Here is a 24,687-nt window from a genome sequence, read left to right on the forward strand (position 1 = left end):
AGAAAGTGTTAATATGATTACCCAGATACCCCTCCCACCCCAAGCCACACTTGATAAGCTTCTTTGGAAGAGTTCAGTCAATGAGAGCTTCTCTGTTCATTCCAACCATTATCAACAACCCTCCTATAGCCCCCCTATAAAATGGATGCAAATTTGAGGAAACTCCAAGTACCTCATTGATGCCAAGTGTTTCTCTGGAAGTATTATCTCAATACAGTTAAAACAAAAAACTCAATCTGGAGCCTGAGACATGGACGACATAATAGTTTGCACATTCTATAATTCTACACTGAAAACTCAGCTCCATCTCTTCATTACTGCAACTTTACAAGAACAAGTTGGCTGCAGGAACAAGTTGGAATATTACCTGAAGAACTCAAAGGAGCAAATACTCTAGAGATGCTGAACTAGTGCATAGTCAATAACATCGTCCCCAAACAAACAAATAACATCTATTTTGCCAAGATTGCAACCATTCTTTGAGCCATTTGGGATGAAAGAAATGAGGCAGCTTTCAAAGGAAAGAAGCCCAACCCCTTAGATGTTTGTAGAAAAGCAAATATTTACCATGAACTACCTGATCTTCACACAATCTAGGCTGAGCCAAATAGTGACACAACCTCAAACGATTTTCTTTGGATACCCTCCTCACAACAGTCATTTGTTTTAGTTGATGGATCTTATTACACCAACACACACTATGCTTCATTTGGTCTTCTCCTTTATTCTCATGACAACAATATTTGCATTGCAGAAGGACAGCCTAGCTTTGTCAGTTCAACAACAGAATCTGAACTATGGGCAATTGTAAGAGGCTTAAGAAAACTCATCTCCCTCAAAATATCCAAACCTTAGTGGAGCACATCAAGCATCTAACAAATTTTTCCATTACTATCAAGACTATATATGTAAATAGAAAAGAAGTGCAAGTAGCTCATGTAATGGCTAGAAAGGCAAAACTCTTGAGGACTCTTGTCCAATGTTTAGAGAATTGGACCAGGCATAGAACGAAATAAGGGAGAGGTTCATGGGTTAGAGGTTTAATCGGGATTGAACCAGAGGTCAAATTGTGATGATGTGGCATATATATGTACATATATGTATATATACTACGAGTCATATAAATACTATACATAATATATTTTACACTTTTTAATATGTTTAAATATGGTGGATGGATGGAAAGTTCTTTAATTTTTAAAGAAAATGACTAAGGTTCAAGTCTCATAACTTATATTTTCTTTAAAATGTGAGTGTAATAAAGTAATATGTACAATAAAAAGTCATTAATTAACAATGTAAAGAGGTGGATTAGTGGTAATTAAGCAATATATAAAAACAAGAGGTTATGGGTTTAAGTCTTGTTAATCACATTTTAAAATTTCAATTGTTTAAGGACCTGGGAAGTTTCATGAAACTGAGACTAGTTCATCGGTTTTCTGGTTAAATTGGTCGGTTAACCGGTTATTAGGGTATGACCAAACTGGCCAAGGTCCCCGAGTCACAATTTAATTGGTTCGACTGGCTAGTTCGATTTGATTTTCAGTTTTCTAAACATTGCTCTTGTCTCTTTATCCTTTAACCAAGAAATGTTTCCTTACACATAGTTTTACTTTTTTTGGTAATAGAGAAATTTATTCCAAAGAAGCCAAAATACAGAGAGGTCCCTCAAGGTGGGCGAAAAGTATTACAAGCAAATTCTGGGTAATTAAACAACCAACATGAGGCCTCAAAACCAGAGAAAAAACAAAATGCTTCTCATGAGCCTTTTTATCACAAAGGTGAGCCAGTCTGCTCGTGGTTCTAGGATTGAAACAAAATGAAGTGTGTTGAAAAGAGGAGCACTTTCGAGAAATGGCATTTAGAATGGAGCTTCTGGGAGAGCAAGCAACACTTCTCGAGGAGGAGATTTCTTCAATTACTAATTTCATATCCGGCTCGAAGATGACTGAAGTGGATTTCATTTGGAGTGCTAGGTTGCAACCAGTGTTAATCGCCTAGGCCTTGGCATCCAAAACAACGTTGGTCAATAAGTGTTTACCCTTGTATTCTTGTACATTACCATAATGGTCTCTGGCTATGGCCGCAACACCTACGGATCCATCTTGCAACAGGAAAGCTACACCACAATTTATCTTAATGCAACCTTCTAGAGATGGCTGTCAGGAGGGAGGGCTAACTGTTGTGGGGGTAGGATATGGGCCCCTTGTAAGCTCCCCAAGGTTGAAGAAATTTTGGAGATCGTTGAAATCGGGGACTAAGTCAGATTCTTAAAAACTAGAGCATTTCTGGCTTTCCAGAGGTACCAACAGGTGATAGCTTGAGAGGTCATCTAGGTAGCTTTGTCTTCACCATAGAGGGAGGTCGAAGAAGTCCAGGAGGAGATCCAATCTTTGAGATCGGAGGTGGCAAGCTGGTCCGATTTAGCTGGGAATGGGCCAATCATCTATATGGCTCTGACAAAAGGATAAAGGAAGAGGAGCTGATTTAGGTCCTCTAGGATCCCTTCACACCTAGGACAGTAATCATCCACCGTGACTCCTCTACGGGAGAGCTGGGTACTAATAGGAAGAGCATTGTTGCAGCATCTCCAAAGTAAAAGCTTAACCTTTGGGGGCACTTTCAATTTCCAAATTGAGCTCTAAATACTTGGTTGGGGAGTAGAGATGGGGAACTCTTCTTGGTAAGCCAGAGTATAACCAAATTTGACGGAATAGATACCATCATCACCGTATCGCCAAATAAGATGATCTTCCACATCATCATCACAGAGGGGGATTTTGAGGATAACATTCATCTCTTCTTCTCCAAAAAGATTAATAAGCATCCATCGATTCCAGTGACACAGAGAGTTTAACATGAGATCAACTACCCAAGTAACACTTGCATTCATAGGGGGAGGGGAATAGGGCCTGCTTGCTGGGAGACTGCGGACCCAATTGTCTTCCCAGATTTTGATGGAGGTTCCATTGCCCACTCTCCAAATCAGCCCCTTCTCAATGAGAGTTTTGCCTACAATAATGTTGAACCAAGCCCACGAAGCACAATGACCCACAGTTGCATTTTTAAATGGAACATTGGGAAAGTAGATACCTTTTAAGAGCTTAGCTCAGGGGGAGTCCATATCAGAGAAAGGAGGCACCAAGTTGTCTTTGCAAGGAGTGCCAAGTTGAAGAGGTGCATTAGTTTGAAACCTAAACCTCCCGACCCAATGAATTTTCTTGCTTCCTCTGTCTCCTCCCCAAATAAATCTTGCACAATGTTTGTCAATTTGATTGCTCACTGTGATAGGGAGGAGGAAATGGATCATTGCATAGGTGGGGCTTGCCACAACCATTGGCTTGACCAAGACCTCTTGAGCAGAGTGGCCGAGAAGCTTCCTTTTCCAACCTTGAAGATGAGTTTGAGTCTTTTCTATCATGGCGGCTGCAACTTCTAGTTTTGGGGCATTAATATGAAAAGGAAGACCAAGATATTTGGAAGGGGCTTCAGTAGTAGGGGCTTGCAGGAGATGGGATATAATTCTTTTAATCTGTCTTGGAGTGTTTGCACTGAAGTGGAGCTCGGATTTGTGGTAGTTTATGTCAAGGCCAGATCACTGACTAAAGAGGGTCAAAGTTTGCCTTAAGGGGGTGACAAGCTTGGATGTCAGCCTCTAGAAATAGTAAACAATCATCGGCGAACATCAAATGAGTGAGAGTAGGGGCCTAGCGCTTGATTTTGATGCCTTTCAGATCTCCCCTGCTTGTTGCTTTGTTAATTAGACCAAGGCTTGTATGGATAAGTTGAAGAGAAAAGGGGAGAGGGGGTCCTCTTGCCTAATTCCCCTAGAGGGTCTGAACTTGCCATGAACAAATCTATTGATTAGGACTGAAAACTCAGTTGTCGAGATGCATTTGAAGATGAGATTTATCCATCTATCGTCAAACCCCATACAGTGGAGGTAGTAATAAGAAAATTCCATTTTAGTTGATCAAAGACCTTGTGGATGTCCAACTTAATTGCTATGAAGAATTTTCTCCTTTTCTTTCTATTCTACAGAAAGTGAAAGACTTCGTGAGCCATAAGAACATTATCTGAAACAAGTCTTACCTTCTACAAAAGCATTTTGAGAGTGGTCTACTGTAATAGGCAACAAAGGTTTGATTCTAGCAACAATGCATTTTTCGAGGGCTCTGTAAAGGAAATTGGTGAGACTGATTGGGCGGAATTAGCAAATCTCACAGGAATTCTTGCACTTTGGAATCAAAACCAAGTAGGTGGCATTCATTTCTTTTGGGATTGAAGCATTGTTGAAGACCTTTTGAATTGTTGTTGTCACTTTAGGACCCACAATGTCCCAAATTTTCTGATAAAATAGAGTTGGAAAGCCATCTGGGCCAAGGGACTTTAAAGGGCCAATGGAGAAGGAGTTTTTGATTTCTTCCGGGGATAAGGGCAATAGAATGCTTTTGTTCATTTATGGGGTTACCATCTTCTGAATAAAGGAGAGATCAAAAGCGTTGGATGTAGGAGAGGTCGATTGATAGATGGAGGCATAGAAATTGATGACATGGTGCTCGATTTCTTGAGGGGTGGAAAGCCAATTTCCTTCTGAGTCCATGAGTTTGTAAATTCTATTGGATCGACACTTGTTAATGGTGGTTTGGTGGAAGAAAAGAGTATTCCTGTCCCCATCCTTAAGCCATTGTATTCTGGACTTTTGCTGCCAAAGGATTTCTTCCTGATTCATTTCTGACTCCAAGGTGAGGTGAATAGAACGCTCAACATTTAAGTTATTTTCAGTGCAAGGGGCCATCTGGAGGTCAATGAGCATCTTCTTGAGGCTTCTAATTTTGCTATAAACAAAGCCAAAACTAGACCTGTTCCAAGATTTTAGGTCCTTACTACGATTCAGCTTCTTGCATACTTGTATAGTCTCATATAGGGGTAGTTGAGTTGTTTCTGCCAGGAGCCTTGGATCATTGGTCTGCAACCTGAATAAATTAGCCACATGGATTCAAAGCGAAAGGGCCTGGTGTCCTTCCAAACTTTCTAGCTGGTGTCAAGGATGACAGGACAATGGTCTGATCCCAAGAGAAGCTCATTTAGGACAATGGCTTCTGGAAAATTTTCTAACCAAGATCTGAAGCAAGGCATCTATCCAACCTTTCTTTAATGTTTCTAGAGCCCATCTGTTTTTGGACCAAGTGAAGGACGAACCTTTCCATCCCAGTTCACATAGCTGGCAGTCAGTCATCTATGAAGTGTTTAAAGTCAGTTGAGGTGCTATAGTAACAATGCCTGCCTCCTACTTTCTCATGAATAGAATAGATTTCATTAAAATCCCCTATTAGGAGCCAGGGAGGGAGTTGGATGCAATAGATACTCTGGAGCAACTCCCATACCATCCATCTACGATGAGCTTTTGGGTCACCGTAAACAAAGGAAGCTCATCACTTAGCATTTGTATAATATTCCATGATGATAGAGTCAATATACCTCTCCATGTGGTTAACAATGATGATATTAATCTCATCTGTCCAAGCAAGTGCCAAACTTCCTAATTGTCCAATTGGGTCCACAGAAAAATCTTTATCAAAACCCGACCGAAGAAGTCTTCTAGAGACAATATCAGAGTTATTTTTGGTTTCCAAGAGGAGGAGGATGGTGGGGGTGAAGGATCTGATAAGATCCTTAAGAATTGGAATTGTCAAGTTTCCCCCCAAGCTCTGACAATTCCACGACAAAAGCCACATTAACCCTAGTGGCTCTGGTTCGAAGCCAGAGTTGCCTAAACAGATGAGGAGGGGGTGAATGTCAGGAGACGAGTAATTTCCATTTTCTTTATAGAGTTACTTGGCTTGTGGGATTTCCACCAGTTGAGTTTACCCTTGAGGTTATTTGGAGGAAAAGCTGAGTTATTTTTGGTTTGCTGGATCTCCACTGTAGTGGTCTAGAGGATGTGAAACCCTATAGTTGGGGAGAGTGAGCGCTAGAGGAGGTTTTCTAGCTCCGTAATGACTAGGTTCAGAGGTGGAAATGAGGTGACAGGATTTGTCTCCTATAATTGTTGCCTAGGATTTGTGATTTTTGTTTGTTGTTTCCTCGGATCGTGGGTCGGTGGTAGGGCGGCTTGTTGACTGTATGGGATCTTTAAAATCCACGTGGCTTGCCAAGGGTGGTTAGAAATCTCGGATAAAAAGGTAATCTCCTAGGATGTGCTGGTAAGGCGATAATCCTAATTGTTAACCTAAAAGGTTGTCTCCTTAGGCATGTCTTTTGGATGATTCTGTAGGACCCATTTTGTTTGTCACCTTCCTAGAGGCTATTCTTACCTCTACAGGCAGCGTAGCCGTAGTAAGATTAGAAGCGTAGGTGTGCTGGTACTTGAAGAAATCAGCTCGGTCACGTTTGAACTTGTAGATATTTTCCGGTTTATGGAAGAAGTCAATTCATAACCATTAACCAAGGACCCCAGGTACCTGGCTTGTACTTCCTCATTTGGGCTAGTTTCTTGGGTGTTGAAGATGCTTCACATTCTTGTCAGTCAATCTGTCGGTTTCTTTTCGTAGTGGTTTTCATCATGACCGGGTAATCCAAAGAGGTTCTTGGTCTGTTCAATGAAGAGGGCAATCTTGTCTCAAAGGCATGTCGATGCTAACTGATGAAGGGTGATTTGGCCCGACCTAGTAAAAAGGGGACACATGGACACGACCTGACCAAGAGATGATAGCTCAGCCCGACATGCCTAGTTCGCAACAGTTGAGCTCAGACACCCAACCACTTCGGCATTAAGTCACCTCGGGACAAGGCCACCTTGGTCCCAAGGCACTTCGGCATTTAGTCCAGTTCAGAACTGAAAAAGTATCAGCTCGGGAATACCGACCCAGACCACTACGTGACGACCCCATAAATCTCTCCAATAGACCCCGAACCTTGTGGGATCACGCCACATAATGGCAAGCCTTATCTCCTCCCCGCCCGGTTCGAGAGGAATTGATAAGCCTTATTAGTTGGTAACATTATCTTCCAATTAAAGCGGAAACAGATCCCATCGTGACGAAGATCCCGGAACCGATCCGCAAAACCCGCGAGGACTTAGCTATATAAAGGCTCCAACTCCGATGGCCCAAGGTACGCGTGATTTCTCTGCTCTCTAGCTCTCTACATTCTCAAAGCTATTTCAGCTCGTAGTCAGCTTGCTAACTTAAGCATCGGAGTGACCGCACCGAGCTAGCCACCCTGGGTTCTCGTCTTATTTTGCAGATTTACCTAGCTCGCCGTCTGATTGGAAGCCAGATCATCCTCCAACAGGGAGTAGTCAGATTGTGCAACATCAATTGGCGACGATTGTGGGAACGCTATAAAAAGCCCTCTTCACAATCAACAGCTCATCTGAAATCAATGGCATCCTCCAGTCACGCCGGATAGAGCACTGAAATGAACATCTCTAGGGGGCAACCTCAGTTGCCATCAGTGTGCATTGGTCAGTTCATCATACCGCTTACTACGGTTGGGATCCCAACACTGATCGTGCCACAAAGCGCTACACATGTAAACGCCCCACTCCCTCAAGTCGTGGACGCGACCTTCGCTGAACCGTCTATGGTTCCCCCTGGAGTTGGACAATTCCAATTCGACGACCCGGTACACTGCCGCAATAGGTCCAACAACTCCAGCAATACCAGCAATAGATGTTCTACCAACAGTAGTTCCCTCCACTGCCGCAAAGCTAGTAGCAGGTTCCACCCCAGCACCCAGCATCTCAACAGAATCGACCTCGCTTGCAAGACATCGCTTGATCTCCCCACCGAGGCGAGGAGACTTCTCAGGTCACAGTCCCTTCCAAGAGCCAAGTCTCACCTCGTGGAAGGAGAGACAGACACATCATTCCGCCTGCGTCGCAAGACAACCTCGGAAACAGGTCTGAAGACACTCAGCTCGCCAGAGCCATTCTTCCTCAACGTTCACATCAAAAAGGTGGTTCGCTCGCAGGTAATCGGCTCGGGGTTCTGGTCGCGAACTCAAGGCAAGGCCCTTCCATCCATGGCAGTCAGCCTCAACATCCAGGGAACCAAGAGCTACCTTGCGGCAGAACAGTACCAGACCACACAGAGGTTAGCAGCACCAATGCAGAGCCGACGAAGAAACAGCAGCGAAGGCGTTGCAAGGCACGTCGAACTTCAGCTCAGAACAGCCAGCTCGCGAGGCCAAACCAGCAAGAATAGATTAAAGGTAAAAAAGAGGCGAGCTCAGTAGCCACAAAGACCGCTCCTCTCCTCTCCTGGTCATCCCCTCTGTCCTCTGAGCTGTTGGCGACCCCGATGCCCAAAGACTTCAAAATGCCTCCCCTTGACAAGTATGATGGATCTTTTGATGCTAATGACCATGTAGACTCCTTTCAGTCCCATATGCACCTAGTTGGGGCTGATGAGTCCTACATGTGTGTGGCTTTCTCCACCACATTCAAAGGAGTAGCTCACCCCGAGGTCCCAAGAAATCCTCCTCAATGTATTTCAAAGAGAAGGGGAGTCCATCAGAAGCTACATCAAGCACTTCAATGACACCTGCTTGTAGATCCCCGACCTAGACCCAGCGGTGAGGCTCACAGCAGCAAAGAAGGGCATAACTCACAGGGAGTTCAAATGGCATGTGGTGGCCAACAAGCCGAAATACATCACAGAATTCCTCAAGCTCGCCGATTAGTTCATCGAGACCGAGGAAGAGATGAATCAGAGGACCGATAATCCAGCAGAAAAGAGAAAAAGAGAAGGTGACAACACAAGTAATGACGGGAATAAATGAAGGAAGAGCAAGTCTCTGACCAGGGGGGAAACAAGTCTGGGAGCTTATCTCCTTCGCGATCTCGCAAGTCAAGTCGGCGTTCCAGAACTCCGCCTGTTGAAAGGACAAGCTATACACCCCTCAACGCGAAGTGAGGAGAAATCCTGATGACAATCAAAGACTCGATTGTGATACTACACTAGATGTCGGATTGGGCTGTCTTTGATGTACCAATCAGTGAGATCCTTAGCGAGGGTCAAAACCTGGGTATGTTGGGACAGTCCGAGAATTCATCTGAGTGGGTGATCATAGTGATAGGATCAGCCCCTTTGTCGGACAAAGGTAATGGTCGGGGATGCACGCTCTCTAATGGAAACCAACACTGCCGGCAGCCGATTTCAACCGTTCAGATTTGTTTTTGCAAAGTATATTTTATATGAGATATAAAAGTATATATTATGGTTTCTAAAATGTTTGCAAAAGGTTTTAATTCCCGGGATCCATATAGGTAGAGAGTGCAACATTGTTCCTTGCTGCCGAGGGAGAGATCCTCTCTTGTCGGACAGTGTATGATCATTATGGGCTGAGAGGTCAACTGTAAGACCATTGAGGATAATACCTGATGGGCTAATCTTGTATCTGCCCACAGTCCCTGGGTGTTACAAGGTGGCTTGGCCCCGGGACCACTTAGGGTAAATGTTGAGCCTATAGAGCCCATTTGATGGGTTTTCAGGGGGTGCACTGTCTTTAACAATGTATTCGGCCAGGCCTTGCAACAAAGGCTGGGCTGAACCCATGTGGCTGATGTGTAGATCAATGTTTGGGTCCCATGCCATACAAGGAAGCCCAACTGGGCAGCAGTTTGGAAGGCTAATTGAGTTCATAACCTTAATGGGCCTTAAGCCCATTTTGAACTGGGCTGATTTGATCAGTCAATTAAAGGGGGGAATTCTGAGATGGATCAGCTGATAGGATTGGGCCTAGACCCTATCCACTTAGAGAGTCCAAGATCTAAATGAGATTTAGATCTGGAAACCTCCTAATTAGATTAGGAGATGGCTGATCTGATCTGCAGATAAGATAAGGATTATCCCTTATCACTTAAAGGGACTTCTAACCCAAATATGATTTGGATTAGCAACTCCTAATCTGATTAGGAGCTGATCCCTTTAAGATTATAAGACAAGAAGGGGGCGGCAGCCTTAGACACAACAGATATATGATTCACAACATATTTTCTCTTTAGGAAAAAGAAAGAGAGAAAGAGAGATTTCCTGCATACTGCGAATTCTCTTATGCCACCTCATTCCTGTCATTGCCATTCCTTTCAGTTCGATCTCCAGTTACAGGGAGAAATCAAGATTTGATCTTGATCTCAATCTTTTAGGGAAAAGATTGCTTGGAGTTGTACCCACAAGCCATCTGGTTGATTCTTGCAAAGGGTCAAGTTCTTTTGGAAGAACGTTGCTGATTCTGCTCCATCCTACACTGCGCCATCTTCAGTGGGAGCAGATTTTGGATCCTTCCTTGGGCAAGAACACCTCCATTGGGAGATATTGATTCTCTGTATCAGGTATATCCTCCCTTCTACTACTTTTGGTCTAGATCTGATTTGGTTCTTAATTCAAGATTGATCCTTGAAAATATGTTTTCTGAAATAGGGAATTCGATTCCCTGCAAAGATGGGAAAAATTTTTGAAATTCGCCCCATCCCTTCCGCAAGATTCGGGCGTCCATGTGATGGATATCCCATCCCTCCAGTGGTATCAAAGCCATCGTTCAAATCTTGAATCAATTTAATTCAGATCTGAACCTGCGCAAATGGGCAGAAGGTGTTCTACCCGATTTGTGCAGATATGGGTTTTGGGAAATTTATTCCCAAAATTAATGGGCAAATAATCTGAAATTAATTTTATATAAATCTGATTATTGTTTAGAATAGTTCTTTATGATTTTTTTGATTTATGGGTTGTTCGTACAAGAGGAGATCGAATTCTTGGTTTACGCAGGGAACCTGCAAGATTTGCAGTTTCTTGATTTATTTATTACATTTGGTCTGTAAATAATTTTTTTTTATTTTTAGACTCAATGTATTAGGTATTCGATTTGATGTAATTATAATAGATATTAGGTTTTCTATTTAATTTATTTTGATCAAAGATGGCGGCGCAAGGAAGGAGATTTCGCAGATGGGACATTCGCTACCTGCAATTTGTAGTTTATGAAACTACATTCTGTGATCTAACCTCTGTTTTGCAGGATGGATTGTACGGACAGCCCTGGATTGACTGATTCTTGTTTTCTTTTATCAGTTCTTTAATTTTAGATTTTTTTCTTGAATTAAAAGATTTAATTAAAGATCAAACCCTAGACCCATTCGAACCAAGATTGGTTCAAAATTGTTTGGACCGAATCTAGGGTTTATTTAAGGCTGAAAGTCAGCCCTAATTTTCCCACAAATGGGCCTAAGGATTGATGTTTAATTAAATGGTTAATTCGGCCCAACCTGTAAGGCCCAGTTTTAAACTGTTAAAACTGCCAAAAGCCCACTTCAAAGGAACAAGCTATATGGGCCGAACTGGGTAACCCTGATTCAGCCCATATACCTAGATAATGTTAACTGTTGATATTATGAATTCAAATGGGCTATTATAGATAATTAATATATTGGATCAATTCCTTCCTGCATGTGATGTATGGATGCGTGTGATGTGCTACGTTCATGGGCTATAAGTGCTTGGCCCATGCAGATTCGATAGTGGCTCTTGCGCACACCATGGCGGAATGCACATCATTGCCATGGTGTCCCTTTTGGTCATTGGATGACCTCCCTCAGTGGTGGGCCCCACACCTCATCAAGAGGTTACGTGCGGAACCCTAACCGATTTAGGCCCACTAAAATCTGGCTTTATGAAAGTCAGTGGGAGCCACTCTGGTTTGACCTAAAATTAACTAGGGCGTAATTCTTGTTCCCTCCAGTAAATATGAATGCATGTGATAGGGAGATTCATATGATGAACTCTCTAAAGGCCTTCCATCATTAGCATGAGGATGGGTCCTTCAGTAATAAGGAAATGCACCAGAAAATGGGCTATCCATTTGCTATTGGGCTTGTCTAAGTGTTTCATAAGATGATAGGGGCGTCATAGACCGATGTGGGAGGGGTTTCACCAGAAAATGGGAACTCTTTCACGGTACCTTGGCGTTCACGAATATGATGGGTAAGCACTCACTGGACAGAAAGGTTTACTTGAAAACGGCTCTGAATCTTGTCTAGCAGAGGCCAAAGGGAAAACTCATATGATGAGTGGATGTGATCCTTCACAGAAAGGTGGTGGGGTTTTGCAGTTGTAACAGTTGGCTCCATGCACCCTATGTGGTTTCTCACATTTCCAGAGACAAACCGCTGTCTCCGTCACTGAGCAAGAGGGAAAACTCAGAGATGAAAAAATGGGAATGGAGCATAGATTAAAAATCCATATCTATGACTTGAACATGAATCAAATAAGGTTGTGGACTGATATTTGCTGTTTTATCAGAAAATGGCAAATGGACAATTTGCAAGGCTTCTTGATGACAACAAGCTTAAGGGCCCAAACTATGCTGACTGGTACCGTAACCTAATGCTGGTTTTAACATCTGAAAAATTGGACAAGGTAGTCAAGTCTCCTGCCCCAAAACGTCCGGGTGATAGGGCTTCTGAAGCCCATAGGAGAGAATTCCAAGAATGGGAGGATAAAAACTCCCTAGCCCGCTGCTATGTCGTTGCTTCTTTGGACAACTCAATATAGAGGCAGTTCGATCAAATCGAACTCGCTAAGGACATATTGGACAGTCTGAAAACAATGTATGAAGAGCAGAACCGTTCTACTCGGCAGAAGGTCTTGAAAATGTTCATGACCGCTCAGATGTCCAAGGGGCAGAAAGTTCACGACCATTGTCTTCGGATGATGGGTTACATTAACGAGCTGGAAGCCCTTGGATCTGGGCTAGATCTTGGAACTCAAGTAGATGTCATTCTGAACTCCTTACCCTCTACCTTCAATGGGTTCATATTGAACTACATTATGAACAAGCTGAATGTCAGTGTCCAAGAGCTAAGCAATATGTTGCAAAGAGCCGAGGACTTACTTAAGAAGGATGAGCATGTGGTAATGCTTGTTAAAGCTAACAAAACAGGCAAGAAAAAGAGGAAGGCAAAGAAGCCTCAAAAGAATACTACTAAGCAGAGATGGACTCAATGGAGACCAATGGAGTCTGGACTCTAGTAGATCCGCCCTCCGGGGTAAAAGCAATTGGTTGCAAATGGATCTACAAGAGAAAGAAGGGCCCCGATGGCAAGGTTGAGACCTACAAAGCTCGTCTGGTGGCAAAAGGATACACTCAGAAAGAAGGCATCGATTATGAGGAAACCTTTTCGCCCGTAGCTATGCTTAAATCCATTAGGATCCTGCTAGCTGTAGCAGCTTACTATGACTATGAGATTTGGCAGATGGATGTCAAAACTGCGTTCCTGAATGGAGATCTTACTGAAGATATCTATATGCAGCAACCGCAAGGTTTTGTAGCTGCGGATCAGGAACACATGGTCTGTAAGTTAAATAGATCCATATATGGATTAAAGCAAGCTTCTAGAAGTTGGAACATCCGATTTGACTCTATGGTCAAAAAGTTTGATTTTGAGCAAAACCCGGATGAACGCTATATTTACAGGAAGACCAGTGGTGACAAGGTTACATTTCTGGTTCTGTATGTAGATGACATTCTACTCATTGGGAATGATGTAGGAATGTTAACTACGACAAAAGTATGGCTATCACAGCAATTCTCCATGAAAGACCTTGGAGAAGCCTCCTATATACTGGGTCTTCGACTCTATAGAGATAGATCGAAGCGGATAATAGGATTATCCCAATCTGCTTATACTGACAAAATAGTCAAGAGATATAGCATGGAAAACTCCAAGAAAAGAAATGTTCCTTTCAGGCATGGAGTCAATCTCTCTAAGAAGATGTCTCCAAAGACCTATGAGGAGATCGAGAGCATGAAAGACGTTCCCTATGCCTCAGCCGTAGGGAACATCATGTATGCCATGCTATGCACTCGTCCTGACATCGCCCAGGCAGTGAGTGTAGTAAGCAGATTCCAGGCCAACCCAGGGCAGGAGCATTGGACTGCTGTGAAATGCATACTTAAGGACCTTCGAAGGACAAAAGAGTTGTCTGGTATTCGATGGTAGTTCACTATAGATCCAAGGGTTTATAGATGCGGATTTCCAGTCGGATCCGGATGATAGAAAGTCTACATCTAGATATGTTTTCACGATAGGATCGTGTGCTGTTTGCTGGAAAAGCAGCAAACAGGGGTCCACAGCAGACTCCATAACCGAGGCCGAATACATTGCCGCAAGTGAGGTTGCCAAAGAAGTCGTATGGATGAAGAAGTTCGTTCATGAGTTAGGAGTAGTTCCGTCCAGCACATCACCCATCCCATTGTTGTGTGACAACAATGGAGCCATTGCTCAGGTTAAGGAGCCACGAGCCCACTCAAAGTCGAAGCACATTGAGAGGAAGTACTACGTACTGCGGGAGATTGTTAGTAGAGGGGACGTCCTGATTCAGAAGGTAGCGTCAGCGGAAAATGTAGCAGACCCATTGACGAAGCCACTATCACAGAAAGTGTTTGAGAAACACGTGGAAAGCATGGTCTGGCTTGTACCTAATTGGACCTAAGTGCAAGTGGGAGCTGTTAGACAGTTTTGTATGCCCTTATCTTCAATCAAGAATGATGTACTTAATCAAGAATGATGTACTTAATGAGTTTGTCGGGCAGTGTATGATCATTATGGGCTGAGACGTTAAGTGTAAGACCATTGAGGATAATACCTGATGGGCTAATCTTGCATCTGCCCACAGTCCCTGGGTGTTACAAGGTGGTTTGGCCCAGGGACCACTTAGGGTAAATGTTGGGCCTATAGAGCCCATTTGATGGGTTTTCAGGGGGTGCACTGTCTTTAACAGTGTATTCGGCCAGGCCTTGCAACAAAGGCTAGGCTGAACCCATGTGGCTGATGTGTAGATCAATGTTTGGGTCCCACGCCATACAAGGAAGCCCAACTGGGCAGCAGTTTGGAAGGCTAATTGAGTTCATAACCTTAATGGGCCTTAAGCCCATTTTGAACTGGGCTGATTTGATCAGTCAATTAAAGGGGGGAATTCTGAGATGGATCAGCTGATAGGATTGGGCCTAGACCCTATCCACTTAGAGAGTCCAATATCTAAATGAGATTTAGATCTGGAAACCTCCTAATTAGATTAGGAGATGGCTGATCTGATCTGCAGATAAGATAAGGATTATCCCTTATCACTTAAAGGGACTTCTAACCCAAATATGATTTGGATTAGCAACTCCTAATCTGATTAGGAGCTGATCCCTTTAAGATTATAAGACAAGAAGGGGGCGGCAGCCTTAGACACAACAGATATATGATTCACAACATATTTTCTCTTTAGGAAAAAGAAAGAGAGAAAGAGAGAAAGAGAGATTTCCTGCGTACTGCGAATTCTCTTATGCCACCTCATTCCTGTCATTGCCATTCCTTTCAGTTCGATCTCCAGTTACAGGGAGAAATCAAGATTTGATCTTGATCTCAATCTTTTAGGGAAAAGATTGCTTGGAGCTGTACCCACAAGCCATCCGGTTGATTCTTGCGAAGGGTCAAGTTCTTTTGGAAGAACGTTGCTGATTCTGCTCCATCCTACACTGCGCCATCTTCAGTGGGAGCAGATTTTGGATCATTCCTTGGACGTGAACACCTCCATTGGGAGATATTGATTCTCTGTATCAGGTATATCCTCCCTTCTACTACTTTTGGTTCAGATCTGATTTGGTTCTTAATTCAAGATTGATCCTTGAAAATATGTTTTCTGAAATAGGGAATTTGATTCCCTGCAAAGATGGGAAAAATTTTTGAAATTCGCCCCATCCCTTCTGCAAGATTTGGGTGTCCATGTGATGGATATCCCATCCCTTCACAATAATGATAAGTTACCCTTACTCAGACTCCAGCTCATTAATTCGACACTTCGGGGTAACCAACACTTAGAGAAAAATTTTCTTCGATAATACCTACTCCTATTTGTTTTAGTTCGCCAGTTCGGGAGTTGCTCATACTTAGAAATTTTGGCACAAAAATAGTCAAAATGTTTTCATTTCATTGATGTAAAAATTTTGAGTACAAAGGAAAAACTTTCATTATAAACCGAGCTCGAAGGCCTAGGGTATACATCATAAGGGTCCAAGAGAAGAGGCAACAATTATTTATTCGGACTGCTAGGCAGGTCGGTCTCCATATGATCCTCCTCCTTATCCTCTCAACTTGATGGGCCCGCCTCTGGGACTTCATCGTCGCTTTCCTCTTCAGAGGAGCCGAGCTCTTCGTTCGCCGCCTTCGCCACCTCGGGAGTAAGGTTAGACATAGAAACGACTCTGAGGTCCAGTTCGGGAAACTTTTGCCGCATCAGATATTTACACAACTTGAAGTCGAAACAGTAAGAGCTCAATCCATACTCGACCTGGAGGTTGTGGAACTCTGGAGACTCCTTGAAGTTTTCAATGTTGTGCTCCCTCTCTTCAACTCACGCCTCTTGAATGGCGATCTTGAAGATTTCGGTGCGCTCTCAGATCATTGCTTCAAGGTTCTTGTTCTCGCACTGAAGCTTCCCCTTCTCCTCAATTAGTGCCAGGATCAGCTCCTGTTGGCTCCGAGCTCCCTTCTTAGCCCGAAGAACCTCACCCCGAGCTATGTCTAGCTCACGGTAAAGTTTTCGCGCCTTCTCCTCGGCTTCCTGAGCTTGCTTCAGGCGGACCTCAGACTAGTAGACTAATAGGTGAATGGCAGAGTTCACCTAAGCAAAGAAAGCAGAGGTAAGTACACTTAAAAAGCAGACAAGGAAACGTAGTGTAAAGTAAGAATACTCACCACCATGCAATAGCTGGCAGCCCAGCCTCCGAGCTGACTTGTAGGCATGTCAGCTCACTCCGCGACCTCGACAGGAAAAATGACATCCTTACTCTTGAGCAGCCCGAGCCGAGGGGTCATTATACTTTCCTTCAGGAGCTGGGGCTCGGGCGCGGGAGTGCTCTCCGGTTCATGAGGCAAAACGCCTTCGTCCTGGTCTTCATCCAGGTCTACAATGGGAGGCTGAGGACGGACCTCCTCCTCCGGGAGCTCGGCAGAGATCGGCTCCGGCGCAGCGACCTCGGATGGAATAGGGGCAGAAGGACCGGCCTCCCGGTGAAACTTCTTTGAAGCCTTCCTCTTCTTCCTTCTCTGGAAGCTCTTGAAAAGGTTCTTAGCGTCGACTTCCGGCATGGCTACTGCAAGAGGAAAAGAAAATGTTAGTCACGAACTAAAGAAAATTTGAAGTAAATAAGTACTGAGGTGAAGAGGGCTCAACCCAGCTCGCACAAGCTTCTCCTCGGCCAAGAAATCTCTCATCTCCAGGCCGAGGTCCCTCCAGGAGTTAACAACTGCCCTAGTCTCCGTGTCTAAGCTTACTCCGGGATCTTTGATAGCCACCCTCCAGTGAGTCGGGAAGGGCCATCCCTTAGGATTCCGAACAAAAAAGTATCTTCTCTTCCAGGTCGGTACTTTGTTCGGGCTACCGAACAAGATTTTAAACCCAGGCCGAGGAGAGATGTAGTAACTTTGTCGGATGTCCCCGCGCAAACAAGCGGAGTTCTTTTTGATCGAGCAGATTGAACTAAAGACGTCTAAGGACAGAGGTCAGTTGTATTCGTGGAACAGAGAGATAGTACCTATTATGGTTCGAATAGAGTTCGGGTGTAGTTGGTTGATGGTGATGTCAAAAAACTTGATTATTTCTATAATAAAGGGATGGAGCGGGAAGCGCAGCCCGACTACGAGCTGCTCTTCGAAAACCGCGAGCTCATGGTGATCGTGAGCCCAAGGATACTGACCTAAAGGAATGCTAAAAACTAGGCTATCAGGGAGATGGTAACGAGATACCAAGGACAACAGCTTGTCCGAGGTCATGGTAGATGGATTGAAGTCATCCGGATCCCAACCTTGAGAAGAAGATGGGACCTCCTCTTCGGAGGATGGTCCCTCCTCCCGAGCTTCGGGCTCCTTAGGCCAAGATGGCCCAACTTCAGGTAAAGAGGTTTCCTCTAAGGGGTGAAGGGGGGAGCTGCCTAGCGAGGAGCTGACCTCACCAACGGGAGTTGAGGTCAGCTCCTCGCTAATCAGTATTTACACTAAAAATAAATACGAGCAAATGTAAATCAATAATGAAATTTTACATGGATTTGCATTTACACCTAAAACCAACGTTTTAAAAAATGATCCAGAAACGGAACCATTATGGCCACCGGTTTCCGGGTCGATAGTCCAACTGTCCAGTTCGAACGGATGGCCTGTTCTAACAAACAAATAAAAAAATAAAAAATAATTAAAAATAAAAACGGTCAAAAACCATTGAACGAGTCGACAGTTCGACTGCCTAGGTTAACAGGTTGTTGACTTTTTAACAGTTTTTGACCAAAAACTAGGTTTGAGGTAAAAACGAAACCAGTTGCCTATAGGATTCCCGAGCTGAACGGTCCGACCATCCGGATCAATGGCGGTTCAAAAATCTTACTTAAAACAAACGCAGCGTCAGCAATTGTAAAATACTTCAGCGGAGGTTTTAATAATTTATTTTATAAATAAAAAATTATTTTATTGTATTTTTTGACACACGGTCAAATCGTTTGACCCATGACCCGGAAAACTTTTTCGGTTTTATGGTGGTCCGAAGTTGAAATCATTGTACGGATGGGTTCTCGGTGATTGCAAACACGTGTGCTTTATTGACACGTAAGCACATGGGCTTTTCGGTCATTTCCCATAAACATAAACCTGGCTCGAAGAAAAGCCCTAAATGCCACCGTATTCTCTTCTTCCTCTTCGCTCAACGGTCTCTTCTATCTCACTCTGCTCAACGGCGCAAAAAGCTCTCTGCTTTCAGGTAAAATGTTATCTTTTTTTTTTTTTGACAAAAAAAGTTCTCTTTTATTGTTTTTTTTCATGTATTAATATGAATATGTGATCACGGAATTTTGCTATTCTTCTCCATGATTTCATTTTTTTTTTCCAAATAGTTTTTTGGTTAGCCCCATGGTAATATGAGGTCGAAAAAGACGAGTTGAAACCTGGATATTTTGAACATTACATCGAAACCGAAAAAGTTGAACCTGGATTTTTTGCAATCTGGAATTTTTTTCCAAATGGTTTTTTGATTTTTTTTTTCCAAACTCCATTTGCAATCTGGAATTTTTGGCATTGGATCGCCCTGAGTTGAACCTGGATTTTTTGAACAACCCCAGCAATTGATCCGTTGAATTGCTAGCGTTTTTTTTTTTAACTTGTTTGACCATCCGCCAGGTGGTCTCTGCTAAAGACGAGCTCCCAAGGTGTAGTGGGTGGGTGACAGTTCTCTGACCTAGAAAACTGCATAAATCTCAGACCGTGGGTGACAGCTATCTATCACCCAAGTAGCTTGTATTGGCATTGCTCAATTACAGCGCACTGAACACCTTCTTCCTTTTTTTACTGCTGACTTAGTTCTTTATGTATTTGGTTTTTGTAGGTGTCACCTGATTCTTCAACATCATCAATCAACAGTAAGTAGCAGGTTGATTTTGATACATTTTTTAATCGCTTTTTTTGTGGATGATTCAAATCTGCTAATATGTGCTTGGGCGAGTTTACATTTTAAGACTATTTATGAAGACAAATGTTCAATTTGTATGTCTTTTTGGTTAGTTGCTAACATGAGATTCTAGATGGGCCTTTGATAAACACCGCATCTACCTACCAACCATTACTTGAACACCACCCACTTGATAAGCACCTCCACAATTTCCACAACAAAGTTGGAATTTGTCACTTGATACCAGTACAGATTTTCTCAAGTGAATTTTCCTTTTTAACTTTTTTCTTTTAACGAAACATTGGTGATGGATTCGGGTTCTAGATGGGCCTCTTTTAGTAAGATAGTTGTTTTTATTTAGAACTTTTGTTGTTGTGAAGCCACGTTTGGCTGCAGCGATATGTTTGAAGATTTCATTGGTTTCAGTCTAACTCCCATATCTAACCTTGTATTTGCCATGCCTCTTCATGCTTGATATGGCTATGGATTTGTCAAACTGAAAAATAAAAAAAAATTAAAAGAGTATCCATGATTAAAAACTATGGATATGCATTTTTTTATTCAAGTGTGATACTCTGAACCAACCTCCCTCACAGTTTCAGTCAAATACTTGTACCACCCCTTAGGCTAATAATTTGTATCTCTTTTGTCCACCACAGTAGAGGGAATTTGTTACAGAAGAGACGGAACTCTGACAAAGTAAGTATTTTAACAAAATTCCCATATTTTAATGTTGAGATAAAACACCCTCGCCTAAAGCACTAAATAGTCTTACCATTCCATGTTTATATTTTATCTTCAAGTGCTTTTTTTTTTCAATGTTTCATTCTCACCTGAACTTCATGGATGAAAAAGGATTATCCCTTAAAGAAATAAATAAAGGCACCTTTGTCCATCTGACATCTGAAAGGGTGCCAAAGGCCAAAATGCACTTTTGAAAAGCTACAAATGTCAAGTGAGTACTTGCTTTTATTAGTGCAGGGGGTAGGAATAGGACTACTTAACTAAAATTATATAAGTTGGTTTTATGAGATTATCACTTAGAGAAATTATTTCTCAGTAATAGGCTCTTGGTTTTATTGTTTGGGTATGGATGAGGGGTTCTGCTTAGCTACGAAAACTAGGATGGTTTGTTTATAGAGAGGAAAGCAAACAAAATCATAAAATGTGTTGCCATGCATTTCCTTCTTGGTATAAACCAATCATTTTCCATGTCTAGATTATTAATTTGTAGCAAATTTTCATTGGTTCCTTTTCACATGGATGTGGGACACCACCATCATTATATTTAGCATTACCTCATACTAAGGTTTGAGATTTAATCATACCCATAATCCATTATTCTGTAGAATATTTTTTTGATGAATCTTTTTCTGTAGAAAAATTAACAACTGTTCTAGTTTATTGTTATCTGTTAAGAAGTTGCAATTAATAAACTTTTTAACAGTTATTTTTCTTTAAACAATTCCACTTTTATTGACCAAGAAATATTGTTCTTTAGATATTTAGATAATTACATCTGTTTCAAGTTTTGTATTTTGCTTCTTTTGTTTGTAATTTAGTTTTCCTCAAGTTTTAATTGTATCAAATAAAGTTGGTGAAAACTTATCAACGAAAAAAAGTGGATGAATTCGTGGCTAGTAAAAATTGGTACCTTGAGAAGGACCATTGGCTAAGAACAAGAAAAAAACACATGATCACCAACATCGGACAAGATGGCTGACCTGGATGTTGGAAAACAAATCCAGCTGTTCCACCACCAAAGATAACTTACCAAGCCCCATCCAGCACCAACAGCCAAAATGAGAGTTGCACTTTTGCTAATATATGATAAGAAGACATTTTGCAAGGACAAAAAATGCACAAGGTGTAGGGTGCAGAATGTATGCCAGAAGTTGAAATGTGCAACCCAAATGTGATTGATATGGCAATCATATTTGTGTCTGAAGACTAGCATTTAGGGGTTACTCGGTACTGTCTGTTTTGGACTACCTTGTAACTTATTCAAACTGTTTTTAAGAATCTTCTTTTGGCTTTTCTGAAGAGGTCGCACCTCGTGCCTCTTCTTGGGTCACTTGTATCTCCTATTTTCTGTGATTAATAAATTTCTTAATTTATCAAAAAAATGACTAGTATTTAGGAGCTATAATGGACCAAATAGCTTTAATTTCAGGTCCAAGATTTTTCTATGGATAACAGAAATTTTATTAACAGAAAAAAACATGTATAATGATGCCAAGCATCGCAGGTTCCCCACCCTGATCATGATCATGATATAATTTCACAAAGATCAAACAGTTATGTTGCTCTTCTCTGGTATCACCTAAAACAGTCCAGTCCTATTGACCTCTTGTTTTGCCAAGTGTCAGCTAGCTCATTTGCTGACCTGAAGACACATCTCACACTGACCACTGTATCCTTCAGCAATATTCTAAAGTGATTTGGCAAAACCCCTAAATTACAGGTGTATCTTATGGTAGAAGGTGATTCAGAAGTAGTGGTGGAATGATTTAGACATAACGCAATGGGAACTTAGAAATATAGATAATCATGTGGTAACTTAGATAAATGACAGCTGAACTAAATGCAACCTTCCATTCAACATCTCAGAGTGCCAACGCAATGGTCGGTGCCTAGGGGTGCAACTTGGGCGGGCCCAGCCCAAAATTTTACACAGGTTGGGCTTGGATTTTTGGTCCTTGGGCCGGGCTTGGGCCTAAGAAGTTGGGCTTTTTTATTTTTTGGGCCCGGCTCGGGCCTAGCCCTTAGGTAGCCTGAGCCTGACCCAACTATACATATTCATACATATATATATATATATATATATATATATATATATATATATATATGTATGCAAAATTTACATATATATATATATACATATTTGTATATATACATTTGTATACATATTTACCTATATACATACATATTTGTGTATATACATAAATATGTATAATTTTAGAGTTGGTTTATTGACCAACCCAAGCCCGGCCTAGGCCGGAACGCAATCAGAGTGCATCAAATTACGGTGTGGGTTGGGAAGATCGGGCTTGGTCCGGGCTCGGGCCTTAACCCAAAATTTAGGGTTGGGCCCAGATTGACCATAAACCTGGCCCAACCCACTCGACTTACACCCCTATTGATGCCTTGGCTAGACAAGGAGCCCATAGGGTTGTGAATCCAGTGTTACCAATGCATTGAAAGAGCTGCTCATTTTCCTCCATTAGATACTCATTGTCTCCTTGCCAGTGACACCTGCTAATGTCGATGGGGATGAATCAATCTACAGAGTGGATCTATCTCCATGATTATTAACGTAGTTTGCCCAAGTAGAAGGTGGATGAAGATCATAGCAGAAATTATCTATATGGTCACCCAATCCACAATAAGTACACCTGCACTGTTTGCAACTGCTTCTACAGTTCTACCATGTCCACTCCTTTGTTCTCATGATCACCTTCACATCCACAATGTCCACACATAATTTGTGATATATTTCTACCACCTCTGAGGATGTTCCAAGATTTCTTTAGCTGAAACTTGGAACAGAAAATTGACACTAATTGTTGGTTCCATGCTATTCCATATGCATGTCATAATTTGTGCATTTTCTTGCATCAATTAATCATACCCAACAATGCCAGCCAATGCTTCTCGTCCTTCAAGTACTTGAGGAAGACCTCCACAGAATTTGCTCAAGGACCAAGGTATGCAATTATCTCCATTCAATTTAATAGATGCCATATGTCGTCTGTCCCGAAAAACAATCATACCCAACAACTACACTTAGCTTGACTTCATTAGTTCCACTTCTAGATGCTGCAAAAATATCTCTGGACATCACAAACCACAAGTAACTATCCTGAAATCAGTTCCACAACTGAAACAAAACACTTGTTTCACCTTCTTGCTTCATTCACAGCGCACACAGTCCTACTTTCATACACTTTTAACCATATAACAGCAGTAAAGCCATCAATTCCAGCACCTTACTCTTATCCCTGTTTGTACTGTCAAATAGAGGGTCTAAACCGCCAATTCTGCCATAAGACACCATCACACCAATTCACTACAGTGATATCCCTGTCTGTACTGTCAAATGGAGGGTCTAAACTGCCACTAAACGCACAACTACACACATGGTGACTGCAATAACAACTGATACAGCAGCTCCTTTTAAAGGTTACTGTCATGGTAAAAAAGTGCCACTCACCAAAAGAGAAACAGCACGCAGCACACTCCTAAATGCCGTGGTCAGGTTGCAGCCTCCATGCACCCTAGAACCAATCATAGGCTTCAGGTTGTCTTCTAGGATACATCATAGCCTAAAGAAATTGTCATATCCGCATGTCTCTTATCAGTTTTTTTTTTTGTAAGATGATGATCTTTGCTTTTGGGTGTGCGTGTGTGTTTTCTTTTTTCTTCTCTTCTGAGATGCTTGCTCTTTTCTTTGGTCAGGGGCCACTTCTTTTTGTTCATCTCTTCTATTGTAGTCCTCCCAAGTTTTCTTTCGTAATATGTATTTAAACTATGATAAAGTTGCTATATTGGGGACATAGAAGGAGCTAATGCAGATGATAGTCTATGATAAACTTTCGTGTGGATATCAAGGCTTATTTCATCTTTCCATGCCAATTGCATCCAATTAAATGAAAAGAAAGTCCTGAAATTAGTTGGAATGATTTTGTATATCTTTTAGGCTTGCTTGTGTCGAGTGAAAACCACTGCCAGTGTACCTAGAACCCTAAATTTGTTGATCAAGGAAAATGGACAAGAGTATGCTTGGAGACCTGGATTCTCTACCTGAAGAAGATAAGTTGCGAATGTCAGCCATGATTGACCAGCTTCAGATCCGTGACAGGTTCTCTTGCATTTGCACTTTAATTTATTTCCTTGTACTGATATGTCAGTCCTGGTTCTAATATTTTATTTTGAAGTTTGTTCTTTTGATACTTTTGAGATGCTTGAAATTTAAACCATTTTGTTGGGTTTTCAATTACTTAATTTTTATTAATTGGTTTTACTTTGCTGGTAATAATGCCTTTTTTATGTGTTGTTGGTAGATGGTAGTAGAGGGAAAGTAGCTATTGATTGGCATTATGTGGAATCCACTAATTTAGCATATTTATGAAAACATTTGTGTCTATGCTGTGAGGGCAGTCCACTTTAAGAAATAAAATTGTAGGCGTTAGAGAAGCATGTCAGA

General features: G+C 42.0%; 1 protein-coding gene across 22 annotated transcripts in view; it reads left to right on the forward strand.

The window, feature by feature from the left end:
* LOC104604142 (mitochondrial import inner membrane translocase subunit Tim9) overlaps positions 1–24,687 on the forward strand; it is a 34,388-nt gene that overhangs the window by 5,280 nt on the left and 4,421 nt on the right. For 2 of the 22 annotated variants that reach the window (XR_016082421.1, XM_088897775.1), the window contains exons 2-6: positions 1,629–18,797; positions 19,419–19,452; positions 20,141–20,180; positions 23,126–23,188; positions 24,181–24,257. Coding sequence is in view for 7 of the 22 variants with exons in the window: in XM_088897775.1 (XP_088753901.1) it covers positions 18,711–18,797; positions 19,419–19,452; positions 20,141–20,180; positions 23,126–23,188; positions 24,181–24,199 (243 nt within the window). In the remaining 15 variants the exon portion in view is untranslated. The other 20 variants (XR_016082424.1, XM_088897774.1, XR_016082426.1 and 17 more) reach the window with 19 other exon arrangements.

The sequence above is a fragment of the Nelumbo nucifera genome, chromosome 2 (assembly GCF_055504915.1).
Source record: "Nelumbo nucifera cultivar China Antique chromosome 2, China Antique-T2T, whole genome shotgun sequence".
Taxonomy (NCBI): domain Eukaryota; kingdom Viridiplantae; phylum Streptophyta; class Magnoliopsida; order Proteales; family Nelumbonaceae; genus Nelumbo; species Nelumbo nucifera.